Source organism: Oreochromis aureus, linkage group 3 (genome assembly GCF_013358895.1).
Source record: "Oreochromis aureus strain Israel breed Guangdong linkage group 3, ZZ_aureus, whole genome shotgun sequence".
Classification (NCBI taxonomy): Eukaryota; Metazoa; Chordata; class Actinopteri; order Cichliformes; family Cichlidae; genus Oreochromis; species Oreochromis aureus.
Window position 1 is genome coordinate 125,686,203 of NC_052944.1, and position 13,807 is coordinate 125,700,009.

At 37.9% G+C, this 13,807-nt stretch overlaps 1 protein-coding gene across 1 annotated transcript; it reads left to right on the plus strand.

The window, feature by feature from the left end:
• The first annotated feature begins 3,711 nt into the window (after positions 1-3,711).
• LOC120435263 (tripartite motif-containing protein 14-like) lies at positions 3,712-13,292 on the plus strand. The gene is made up of 5 exons (XM_039604490.1): positions 3,712-3,766; positions 4,395-4,560; positions 10,261-10,420; positions 11,728-12,225; positions 13,110-13,292. Exons 1-5 carry the CDS (start codon positions 3,712-3,714, stop codon positions 13,290-13,292), a joined length of 1,062 nt encoding a protein of 353 aa, XP_039460424.1.
• The last annotated feature ends 515 nt before the right edge of the window (positions 13,293-13,807 follow it).

A 13,807-nucleotide genomic window follows, 5' to 3' on the forward strand; every position in this document is an offset into this window, starting at 1 on the left:
TGGACTCTGTTTACATTAAAACACAAAAAAGAATGAGTAATAAAAAGATGTGTAGACAGATCAGTAGATTAAGTAGACCGATAGAAACAGCTGTTCAGCCATGTTCTAAGAAACCAACACAATTTAAAGGTTCAGGATTGTGGTTTTAAAAGATGAATTTTCATGTATTTCATATGTTGCTTATTATTTTTATTTGGTTATTTAATTTAGTTATTTTTATTTATTCTCCTGTGAAGTGTTTAACAAAAAAAGGCTACTTTAATTTCAATTTTATTTGTTTATTATTTTGTAATGTGTTCTTTAAGAATGGAGTCTGTGCCAAAAACTAAAGTTGAACAGACACATGACAGGATCAGATTATTAACACCTTAAAACATTGCAACATCTCTTTTTAAAATGATTATTATTCTATTTTGAAAAAAAACATTTGTTGAATTAATTTAAGTCCTTTTCAGAAAGAATCTGTAAAATATGACTTAAGATTTTTATGTTATTTTCTATGACATACAAACCAAATTGATGTATCTAATACCATTAAACATGATATACACATGTGTATATGTCTGAAAAACATTATGCTGTATATTAAAGTTTGTATTTTCTACAGAATATTTGTTCATCTTTTCAGTTCAATTCAACAAATTTGTTTTTACATTTATTTTTATTTTTTTTTATGAATTAGAGATTTATAATACATAATTCCACTCTTTAAGTGATGAGACGAATATGAACTTTTAAAATTCATTCAGATGTTTTCTGACTCTAAAATGTATTTTCTCATTACTTAGATTTTTCTGATTTAAATTTAAAAACTTTTCAGCTATTTTACAACTTCTTCTGTGTGAGCATCAGCTTTTAGCAGTTCAGCACTTTTGTTTTGAGGTTAAAAACTCTGTATTTTCCAGCTCATTCAACATTTTTAGCTTAATATTCAGTAATTAATTCATTTCAGTGCATACATTCAGATTCAAGCATTCACACTGCAGTTTCTTCAGAAAATGCACTTTCTAGTTATTATTATATATTCCGTACGTTTTTTGGCATCTATCTCCTTCAAAACCGTTCAACTTAGAAAAACCATTCAAACACCATTAGATTCCTCTTCTTTTGGACATGACTGCTTCTATTTTTCTCATTTATAACATTTATATTTTTAAAATTATTCAACTTTTTTTAACAAAAATTTCCCATGTATTTCAATGGGAAGACCCTTCAAAATCTCCTTCAACTTACTCATTTTTAAACTCTTATTACTTCCATATACGTTGACATAGAGCCACCATTCAAACTTTAAAACGAAGACAAGACATTCAACTATTCAACTTGTATTTATCTTTTCAATATCTGTTATACTTTTTCTTCAGTTCCAGTTTAAGTTTCATGATGATTTTTCAACCGTTTCAGAGTTTATAATGGGTGTGTATGGGACGGAATGTTGGGGCTAGAGTGAGACAGCTGAACTGCCAGAGTGAGAGGAGGAAAAAAATTAATCTTAAAATATTTTTTAAAACTGCTGCTGTGTCCGCAGCGTTTGCTCTACAGGTATGATTTTACCCTCAAAACGTAGCCATCGCTGTCCTCTTTCATCCAATGTGTTTACTATTGTACTAGGTGTTATGGTTCTTTCATAAATGTCACCAAAGCACAGCCTCCTCCCACCAACTCCTCCATAGACTCTAATGTTAAAATGGCTCAGAAGGTTCGTTTGAAAATCAGAAGAGCATGGTGTATTTACACTGTCACCACGTCCATATAATAAACTCCACAGGCATGAAAACTGAGAATTAGGTAGACTGGACATTGCTGCCGCTCACGGTGAAAGAATTTCGTCAATAAGACCGGTACTTTTCATTTGGGAGCAATTTGTTTCGACCTGACTTTTCTGTTCATTTTAAGCAGCAAAAGTGAGGTGCATGTCTGTGTGCGTGTGTACTGAGCCATTGGGTGCAGTTACTATAGCAACCAGGCTCACACCTGCCTGCCTAATGAGCTCTGTCTCTCACTGTGCCAAGATTCATCTTAAACACTTCTCTTTCAACTGCTGCTGTGTCCACAGTGTTTGGTCTACAGCCATCATTTTACCATCAAAACGAAGCCATCGTTGTTCTCTTTCCAACAGCATCTCTTTCAAAGCTCAGAGATGTAAACCTTTAAAAGTTTGTGGATCCAAGTGGAGGGATTACACTTTAGTCATTCAGTGATTCAAAGAATATGAACTTTTAATATTCATTCAGATGTTTTCTGACTCTAAATTTTCTGTTCTCATTTCTTAGGTTTTTCTCATTTACAATTAAAACATTTTCAACTGTTTTCCAACTTCTTCGCTGTGGATTTTAGCTTTTAGCAGTTGAGCACTTTTATTTTCAGGCGAAAATTTCTCTATTTTTCATCTCATTCAAAATTTTTAAGTCAGAATTCAGCAATTAATTTATTTCAGTGAATACATTCAGATTCAAGCATTCACACTGCAGTTTCTTCAGAAAATGCACTTTCTAGTTTTAAATATGTTTATATTGTCTATTCTGTAAAATAGTCAGATTGTCTATTCTTATTTAATTCACTATAATGTTCAGAATTCACCTGCTTGCTGCTACTACTGCACATTCACCTAATGTATATACTATATATATATATGATGTTCTTCCCCTACCCCTCCCCCCCCATTTTTTGTCGAGGAGCGTGTCAGGCTACATTTCACTGTGTGTTATACTTGTATAACTATGCATGTGACAAATAAAGAACCTTGAACCTTGAGAGCATATTTCTCCTGTTTTGGCTTCCCTTCATTGGCTTCCTGTTAAATCCAGAATTGAATTCAAAATCCTGCTCCTCACATACAAGGTCTTAAATAATCAGGCTCCATCTTATCTTAATGACCTTGTAGTACCATATCACCCTTTTAGAGCACTTCGCTCTTGCTCTGCAGGCCTACTTGTTGTTCCTAGAGAATTTAAAAGTAGAATGGGAGGGAGAGCCTTCAGTTTTCAGGCCTCTCTTCTGTGGAACCAGCTTCCAGTTTGGATTCAGGAGACAGATACTATCTCTACTTTTAAGATTAGGCTTAAAACTTTCCTTTTTGCTAAAGCATATAGTTAGGGCTGGACCAGGTGACCCTGAATCCTCCCTTAGTTATGCTGCAATAGACGAGGCTGCCGGGATTCCCATGATGCATTGAGTTTTTCCTTTCCAGTCACCTTTCTCACTCACTACGTGTTAATAGACCTCTCTGCATTGAATCATATCTGTTATTAACCTCTGTCTCTCTTCCACAGCATGTCTTTATCCTGTTTTCCTTCTCTCACCCCAACCAGTCGCAGCAGATGGCCGCCCCTCCCTGAGCCTGGTTCTGCCGGAGGTTTCTTCCTGTTAAAAGGGAGTTTTTCCTTCCCACTGTCGCCAAAGTGCTTGCTCATAGGGGGTCATATGATTGTTGGGTTTTTCTCTGTATCTATTATTGTGCGATCTACTGTACAATATAAAGCGCCTTGAGGCGACTTTTGTTGTGATTTGGCGCTATATAAATAAAATTGAATTGAATTGAAAGTGTGATCAACAGGGGGTTTATGACCCCCTTGGCAGACTCTACCACAGGGCTTAAATCTGGGACTCTCCACCATTTGACTCTAGAAATAAAGAAGCTTCTCGGATGAGAGGTGAAACATCTTCAAGAAACTTAAAGAAGTCCAGATAACTTTTTTCTAAGTTCTTTAGATGACTGAGAACCTTCACAGACACCTCATCAGTGTGACTCTCAGAGCTACCAGCCGTGTGCTAAAATCACAAAGCTCTTCATTGAAATCAATGATATCAAAGTTGGAATCAAATGAGTCCAACTCTTCTGCTGATTCAGCATCACATTCATCTAGTCTCTAGTTTAGAGACTTATTCTCGTTAACGACAAAAACAAGACGAACATCTTTTACTTGCTAGCAAGGGAAGGCTGGTCGGAATCAGCTCTTGGAGCTCACGCTCCTCACCTGTCTCCAAACTCCTTCAAAGAGCAGCTCTCCTCGTAGCTATTTATTGACAACTGTTACAATACACAACACAAGCACCTCCCACCGTAAAAACCCCCAATGGTTCTAAAACACTAGGCACTATGTGTGTGTATGTGTAAGCACGCATGTGCGCATGTGCATGCATGTGAGAATATAAAATAAAGAATTTGACACATTTTGTTGATACCAAAAGCACACTGAACAATTCAGTGTGCTTTTACTGCAGTTCTCTCTTCACTTCTTCTCCTCTGATTCTCTCCACATGTTGCTCTGCATCAGTGCTCAGTTTTCTGACAAAAACAAGATTAAATATGGCTAAATATAATAGTATCTCATTACACTTCGCCATAAGTGTCTTTTTTTTAATGGTTTATCTGTTATTTTTCAGACTGAGTCACTGTGACCTGTCAGAGAGAAGCTGTGAAGCTCTGTCCTCAGGTCTCAGCTCTCAGACTTCTAATCTGAGAGAGCTGGACCTGAGTAACATTAACCTGAAGGATTCAGGCGTGAAGCTTCTGTCTGAAGTACTGAAGAGTCCACACTGTACACTGGAAACTCTCAGGTGAGATCAAGCATTGTTCTTTCATCAACTGACAGAATTATCAAATTAATAATAAGGCAGCCCTCTAATAAGAGGAGATGTGGAGGTCTTCTGAAGTGCAACCTACTCTTATGTTGAAAAGTAGAAACGTAAAATAGTGAAAATAGGGATGAGTTTGCAGAGGTGAATCCACAGCACACAACACAACAATGTTGTTGTGTGCTGAAAGCAGACATCTCACAGATTCTGAGACTGCAGGTTTCATCACTGCCCAAAGAAAATTCACTGAAGCAGCAGTAAAGGAAAGTCCAAAACTACTCTTCATGTTTAAAAAAAGAGATGATCAGGGGGATCCACACTTTGTGTTTACATCTTTTTTGTGGGGTCTGTTCATTTGTCCTGTCTGTTCACTTGCTGTTTTAGCTGGTTGGTGGTTGTTGATATGGTTTTGTGACCTTTTAGCTGAGATTCTGATATTTCTGTAGATACCACATATCTAATTAGTGTGAATGCTTGAAAAGCATTCAGAGTATTGTGCTGTAGGCATTCACACTATTGAGTTCCTGTTTCTCTTTATTGTGTGAATGCTTGAAAGGCATTCACACTATTGAGTTCCTCTTTCTCTTTATTCTTTATTGTGTGGATGCCTCAAAGGGCATCCACACTATTGAGTTCCTGTTTCTTTTTATTCTTTATTGTGTGAATGCCCTTTGAGGCATTCACACTATTGAGATCCTGTTTCTCTTTATTCTTTGTTCTTATTATTCTAGTTGCTTCCGTACGTTTTTTGCCGTGGAACTACTCCCTCAGTTTTACGCCGTTCAAGTCCAAAAAAATTCTGCTAATTCTGCTAATGCCGACTATGACTTTTGGTGCTCTTAACTTCTATACTTTTTGAGATATTGAATTTGTTTGCAATATTTTTGCCCATTGAAATGAATGGGACACATTATCAATGTGGTCACTTATTTCTGCTCGCCAGGCTGAGCTGTGGTTTAGCTCAGTGAGATGAGCAGCCGTTCTCAGACTGGGAGGCCCGGATTCAAATCTCGCTTATGGCAACAATTTTTTCAGTTAACAGTTAAACTTTGTTTTACTCTTTTCAACATAAATGTTATGTTCTTCACTCCTTTTTAGCACAAATCTCAGCTTTTTAGCTGTTTTAAGCAGAAACCTGTTTTCAGCAGAAATTCTGCTGATTCAACTATTTTCAGCAGAATTTTCAGCTTCTTTGCCAGTTTTCAGCAGAATTTTCATTTTTTTCACCTGTTTTCAGCTGAATTTTCAGCTTTTTCACCTGTTTTCTGTGGATTTTTCAGATTTTTCACCTGTTTTCAGCATAATTTTCAAATTTTCACCTCTGTTCTGCATATAGTTCAACTTATTCAACTGTTTTCAGTAAAAAAAAATTTCTTTGCTTAAGGCAAAGAAAAAATTAGTGAACTCTTTAACTTTTTTCAACACAAGTTTTAGCTTCTTCACCTCTTCTCAGCAGGATTTTCAGTTTTTCACCTCTTTTCTACACAAATTTCAGATTCTTCAGCTGTTTTCAGAACAAACTTCAGCTTCTTCAGCTCTTGTCAGCAGATTGTTCTCCTTCTGCTGTTTTCAGATTCCACTACGAGGCATTCACACAGCATTTTCGCAGGAAATGCGAATTTTCTAGTTCTTCTAGTTGCTCCGTTTTTCGCCGCTTAACTACTTCCGCAATTTTTGTCCGATTTTCACCGTTCCAATTTTAAACTATTTAGCTAATTTTGCTAATGATAGCTATGACTTTTGGTATTTTTTACTATTATACTTTTTAAAATATTAAGCTTTTTTCCTTTAATTTGTCCCATTGAAATGAATGGAAAACTTCCACAATTCTGCTAAAAACTTGCTTGTTTTTGAAACTTAACCACTTCCTCATACTTTCACGTAGAAACTCTATTCAAACTTTAAAATGTTCTCAAATTATTGGGCTATTCCTGTATGATTAAGCTTTTTCGTATCTTCTACCGTTTTAATCTTATCCCTCTTTAAGTTTTCAGTTGCAAAATTGTGATTTTTCAGAAAATACATGCTATGCAATTAACTCAGAGTGGAAAGTGGAAATTTCTGAATTTTCTCTTCATGTCCGAACAACGTCTTGCTACTCGCTCAATTTCCGCTCAACCCCCACAAATTAATCATCAAAACATTTTTGCTGGCTTTCAGAAAATGTCACTATCATTGTTGTGTGAGTTACAGATGTTTTGCAAATCTCCTCAGAGCAACACAAAGTCTCAAAACTCTCCATAGAAAGTCAATGGAGAGTTTGTTCAAAATCACCGCTGGAATTCACTAATGAGATGCATTTTCGAATCGTCATATCTCCTTAACGAACCAAAGTTGAGACATGAGGCTTGTGCCAATATATCTTCAGACTCTTCTGTTGCTCACAATTCAAGGATTCTTTTCTCACCTGTTACCGTTTGGCCATGAATTACTTTTGTTTGAGGGTAGGAAATTCGTCCCTCGCTCAGATTTCTTCAGATTTCAAACTCTGGAAATGAGGCACTTTTTTCTCTCGTTATATCTTTTTGATGGATTTCACCAGAGCCCTGAATATTTCCATGACTGTTCACCAAAGCCTGCTGTTTCTTACGGTGAAAGAATGATTTTGATGCTCTATATAGATTTAGAGTTACAAAACGTTGTTTGAGGGCAAGTCAAGGCAGTTTTTGCTTCGCCTCTACTCAGTTACAGTGTGTTACAAGTCATATATCTTTAATAATTTATATTTTATCTCTGAATTATGAAGACCTGAAGATTCCCCCGTCTCTTCTGAACAAAACGGTGCCAGAATGACCGTTCAAATGGCCATAATTAGGAAATTATGGCCATTTGTTTGAGGGGAATCCTGAATGTCAGAAATACACTGAAGAAAACTCATACCTCTCTCTGTGTCTGTGTGTGTAAGGGCTGATTACAGCAAATGCAGCTAATTTAACTGACCTAGATATACCAAGACCAGACTCTTAACAGCTCCTGTTCACTTTACGCTCTGTGTATGTGTGTGTGTGTATCAATATTTCTCCCATGTTAAAATATTACTCCTCCATAATAGTTTTTCTGCTAAATCAAAGTACTTCTACTACATCTTAGTACTTCTGCTCAATCATAGTATTTCTGCTAAATCATAGTATTTTTGTCAAATCATAATATTTGTGCCAAATCATGTTTTTTGGTCCAAATCATAATATTTCTGATATGTTACAGTATTGCTACTAAGTGGAGGAATTTCTGTTATGTTATAGTATATTTGCTGAATATAGTATATCTGCCAAATCATAGTATTTATCCCAAATCATAGTATTTATGCCAAATTACAGTATTTCTGCTAAAAAGCAGAAATAGTGCCCTTTAGCAGAAATTTCTGCCAAAAGATAGTATTTATGTTAAACATAGTATTTCTGCCCAATTATAGTTTTTGGACTAAATCATAGTATTCAAACCAAATCATAGTATTTGTGCCAAAGCATTGTATTTGTATAGAGTCATAGTATTACTTCTAAATCATAGTATTTCAATCAAATCTCAGTAGTTGTGCTAAAACGCAGTATTTCTGCTGAATCATAGTATTTGTACCCAATCATAGTATTTCTACCATATCATCGTATTTGTGCCAAATCATAGTATTTTTACCAAATCATAGTATTTGTGCCAAAACATAGTATTTCTGCCATATTGTGGTGATTGTGCAAGTACATAGAATTTCTGCGAAATCATAGTATATCTGTTATGTTATACTATTACTACTAATGCATAGTACTTCTGCCAAATCGTAGTATTCCTTAAAAATCATAGTATTACTGCAATTTCATAGTATTTGAGCGAAATTGTAGTATATGTGCAAAAACATACCATGTCTGCAAAATCACAGTATATCTGTTATGTTGTAGTATTACAAGTAAGTCACAGTATTTCTGCCAATTCGTAGTATTTGTATGTATGTATGTAAGTATGTTCACATTACTCCCATCTTATAATCTTTACATTGGCTCCCAATAGAGTTTAGAATTCGCTTTAAAATTCTTGTTTTAACATACAGAGCACTAAATGGCCAGGCAGGATTATTTATCCAAGCTTCTTATAAAATACACTGCTGCTCGTCGTCTCCGCTCACAGACTCAGAGTCTCTTAGTTGTTCCCTGTACATGACTGAAGACAAAAGGGGACAGAGCCTTTCAGTCTGTTGCACCAAGGCTGTGGAACAATTTACCACTACAATTATGTTTGCTTGACTCTGTGGATTCTTTTAAAAAGCAGTTAAAAACTTTTCTGTTCAAACAAGCCTTTTGTTGATCGACGTATTTTATATTCTTTACATTATTTACATTTGATCTTTTACATTGTGTATAATGTCTATTGATTGTATTGTTTATTTTAATATTTGTATACAGGACTTTGTGACTGCCTGTCTGTGAAAAGCGCTTAATAAATAAACTTTACTTACTTAATTACATTACAAGGCCCACTCCAAAAGACCAGCCAATCAAAAATGGGAATTCCTGAGCCTGGCAATGCCTGGAAGCAGCAGGTATGACACCTGTGGCAGCTGAGGTCACATTATCTGAGTGTTTGAACCACACGTTGGAGCAGCGTTTCCAAACATCTGCACTTCAGAAGCTCCAAAGTGTGGAAACGTCACTGTGGAGCGTCTCATCCCTATTTAAGAGATCTTCTTGGCACTGCAAAGTTAAGCTTGCAAACAGCACCATAGTTTGTGAATCCCAACCAATCAGAGCACTCCTTATGTCACGTCACATGACTCGTGTGTTTTCCTCTTTGATTAGCACCCAAAGAACTAAAGAAAGGCTAAAAGGACGTTCAGCCAATCAAATCCCTCCTAGGAACAGGAAGTCTAGAGAGGAAGTGGAGCAGAGAAGGAGAATCACCAGTTTAAATATCTGAGTTTTAAACTGGTGACCCTCTAAAGAGGCTTTTATTGACTCTTTCTGTTTTCTTTACAGCTTTTTCTACCATTTAAACTGTTTAATATCAGATTTAGAAATAACTTTTGGATAGTTTGTCTACATTTGCACTAAAATGTGACACAAATAATGACTTTCTGACTTTACTTTGGGCTAATCTAACGACTCAGCCTGGCCTACTTTGAAGATGAGCTTCAAACTTTACTTTTTGACTTTTTGATGAAGCTTATAGTTAAAGCTGGATCAGGTGACCCTGAACCGTCCCTTAGTTATGCTGCTATAGGCACAGGCTATTGGTGGACTTCGGATGATGCTCTGCTTTCTTCTCCTCTTTTTCACTCCCGATGCTTTTATATGTCACTACTGCATGTCCTTAACTTTTGTCTTCTCTCTCCTTAGTTTGTGTTTTGTTCTTGTCTCTCTGAGCTCATCTCTTCTCTTTCCCCTCACCCTGCAACCAGTCATGGTAGATGTTCCTCCTGGAGCCTGTTTTCACTGGGAGGATCTTTGTGTCAAAGGGAGTTCTTCCTTCCCACCATCACCAAGTGCTGCTCACAGTGGATTGTCTGATGGGTGGGGGTTTCTCTCTAATATTGTAGGCTGTTACCTTACACTGTTAAACCGCTTCAGATGACTGTTGTTGTCTGTTGGGAATTGTCACTTATAAATAAAGTTACATTGAATGGATGTAAATGGACAGATGTTATTGTGACAAAGAGAAAATGATTGTTGACAGATGGATTGTTGTTTTGTGTGTCTGCAGTCTGTCAGCCTGTCTGATCACAGAGGAAGGCTGTACTTCTCTGGCCTCAGCTCTGAGCTCCAACCCCTCCCATCTGAGAGAGCTGGACCTGAGCTACAATCATCCAGGAGACTCAGGAATGAAGCTGCTGTCGGCTGGACTGAAGGATCCAGGCTGGAGACTGGACACTCTCAGGTATGGAGAGAATGTCTGATAGAGTAGGAAGAGCTGGAAACATTTCCTGTGTCCTTCACTCATTTCCTGTTTGTTTCCTGCAGATGAGACATGAACAATCACACATGCAGGAATATTTTCAGGGACAGACACACTAGTCCAGCTGGATAGTACATGGATATTTATGTAGGGGGTCTCCAAGGAGTCTTTTTGCAGGAACATTAATGATAACTGATAAGTCATGTTGAGAGTTTCATTAAAAGTAGACCTACAGTTAGGTCCATAAATATTTGGACAATGACAACTTTAGATACCCTTTATTAGGTCACAGGTGTACCTGAGATAGTGGCCACTGTGTACCTAATAAAGTTTCAGTCATGTGTATGTTTCCCATGCTGTATGTCCACAGTCACAGTGACAGTCAGTGACACTGACAGAAGGATGAAACAAGGCTGTGAATCATTTCAGTCTGTGTGTGTGACAAATAGGCAGACAGGAGCAGCTAACATTTGGAATTGGAAGCTTAAATACTGGAAACTCTGATAAGCTAATGCTGCTAATGGGCTGTGTTAAAATCAATATTTCATTCGGCTCACATTGTTAAAATTGAAGGATAAATTGTGTTAGCATTAGCTACTTTTAGTACTTTCTGATTTAAGTGTGTCATTTCATACTTATATTGTTAAAAAGTAAGAAAAAAAATATTGTTAGCAGTATTAAATAATGCTAATTCACCTCAAATTAGCATTAGCTGATAATGTCAGCCTATTTAGTATTAACTTCTCACATTGTTATAAAGCAAAGGAAAACAATATGAGCATTAGGTTCTAATGCGTATTTGCCTTAAATTAGATGTAGGTGCTAATTGCGGCCTACTTAGCATTAGCTGCTCACATTGTTATAATGCAGGGGAAAATAGTGTTAGCATTAGCTGCTCACAATGTAATAACGCAAGGGGAAATAGTGTTAGCATTATCAGATAATGTTGACCTTGGCCCACTGGAAAAGTTCAGGACTCTGTTTGCTATAGATTTAGGAGTGTTTTGAGAAACAAATAAATTCTGTTCTGACTGTGCTGCTCTGACCCCCCTCCTCCTTTCAGGGTGGAGCCTGCTGGATTCCGATGGTTGAGACCAGGTCTGAGGAAGTGTAAGTGTGTTTTTAATGGGATTCATGAAAACAAAGCAGCACACATTCAACCATCTTCATCATGTCAGGAGTCATCATCAAAGTGTCAATCAATGAACAGATGATGGATCAATAACTGCAGCTGGATTGTGTTTGTTCTCTCCATCAGATTCCTGTCAACTCACAATCGACACAAACACAGTACACACAAACCTCCAACTGTCTGACAACAACAGGAAGGTGACACAAGTGGAGGAGGTTCAGTCATATCCTGATCATCCAGACAGATTTGATGGTTGGGAACAGCTGCTGTGTAGAAATGGTCTGACTGGTCGCTGTTACTGGGAGGTCGAGTGGAGAGGAGACGTTTATATATCAGTGAGTTACAGAAGAATCAGAAGGAAAGGAGGCAGTTATGACTGTGTGTTTGGAGGGAATGATCAGTCCTGGAGTCTGTGGTGCTCTGATGATGGTCCTCGTTATGTCAGGCACAATAACAGCTACACATCCATCTCCTCCTCCTCCTCTGTCTCTAACAGAGCAGCAGTGTATGTGGACTGTCCTGCTGGCACTCTGTCCTTCTACAGAGTCTCCTCTGACACTCTGATCCACCTCCACACCTTCAACACCACATTCACTCAAACTCTTTATCCTGGGTTTGCAGTCTGGTCTCCTGGTTCCTCAGTGTCCCTGTGCTGAGTGTAAAGAGTGTCTCCTGTTAGAGAAACACTCTGACTGTTGAACAGATAGTTCAGTCTGTACATGTCTGTCTCTTTCACTCACAAACACGTTTTCACATTCATGGATTCAATCAGTTGATGTTTGAAACTCTTCTCAATGATTCCTTGTAAACTTCTTCCTCTTCAGTCACAAACAAACAGGAAGTGGTGTCACATGTGTTCCTGTCCACACAGCAGAATGAGTCTATTGCTGACAGTGATGTACAAACAGAGTGAGCATTTCTGAGGCCAAAATAAACTGAGTAGTTCACTGAATGAACAATGGACTGTGAGCTCAGTTCCTTCATCATTAGTATGGATTATATATGTATTATATTAGTATCATATATATCAGGTGCTGCTGCTGCTGGTTTCAGTCACTGTGCAAATGTGCTGTTTGTAAGGTTGTAAAGCTGCAGTCAGCTGAGACTGAAGAAGTCACCTGATCAGTGAGCAAACGTTTCTGAAAACGTCCAGATGAACAGAATCAACCTTTTGGGATCAGCCAGCAATGCAGCATCATTGTTGTTCAGGTTCAGAGGTTTGCAGGAATGAACTGATGACCAGAAACAGCTGCAAAGTCCAATAAAATACCAGCTGGAGTTCAGCTGCATTTGAAGAAGTCAAAGAAAAGTAAGGATGGCAAAGGGCGATGTTTTCTTCCAAAGAACTGAAAACATGGTCGACGCCTCATTAGAAGAATAATCTGGACATTTTTGAGGAACTCTAACCAAGAAAGCAACACAAGAAAGCAACGTCACACAGATCCAACAGACAGTTTCCATGACTGGAAGTGTTCAATGTAAATGTGAAATGTGTTTGTATTATAGTGATTTTTGAGCTTTGCAGGATAAAAAGAAGAAGAAATCAAAGATGTGCACACAGCAGGTAGTTGTACAGAGGACGTCAGCTGATGGAGCAGAGGGAGGCAGACTGTGGATGAATGAGGAGGTGAAGGCCTGCAGGCGGGTGGAGACAGAGGAGGTGATGGTCACTAATGACTTCAGAGCAGCTTTCACCTTATTAACATAGTTGTTTGGTCACGTTGTGTTTTAATGAGACACCTACAGTTTGTGAAGTGGACCCGGGGCTTTGTGTGTTTGTGATCAGTCTTGGTGTTGAGGATTTCTCATGTTCAGCTCCCAACCAACAAAGTTTGAGCTAAAACTCTTCCTGTAGCCACGTGTGCTTTCCATTCTGCAGCAAAGTTCTACAGATGTGCAAAGATCTGGGTGAGCAATGAGCTCATCAACATTAACTTTCTGTTTTCTCCAAGAGTCCACAACACCTTCCTGTTGTTGCTCAGACGTGACTGATAACTAGAATTGAATAGAACTATGTGACTTAGCTTTAGCTGTATGCTAGCTACACTCTATAGTGACCTGACTTTCAGGTCAACTTCTTTTGCCACCAGGATGTTTTGTCACGGCCCGAGGCCAGTAGGAAATGGACTCTAAGGCAGACAACACTCGGAGGCGCAGGGACTGAGGGTGGCAAAGCTTTATTTACAGTGATGCAATTAATGTAAATGTAACACTTCTGGAGTC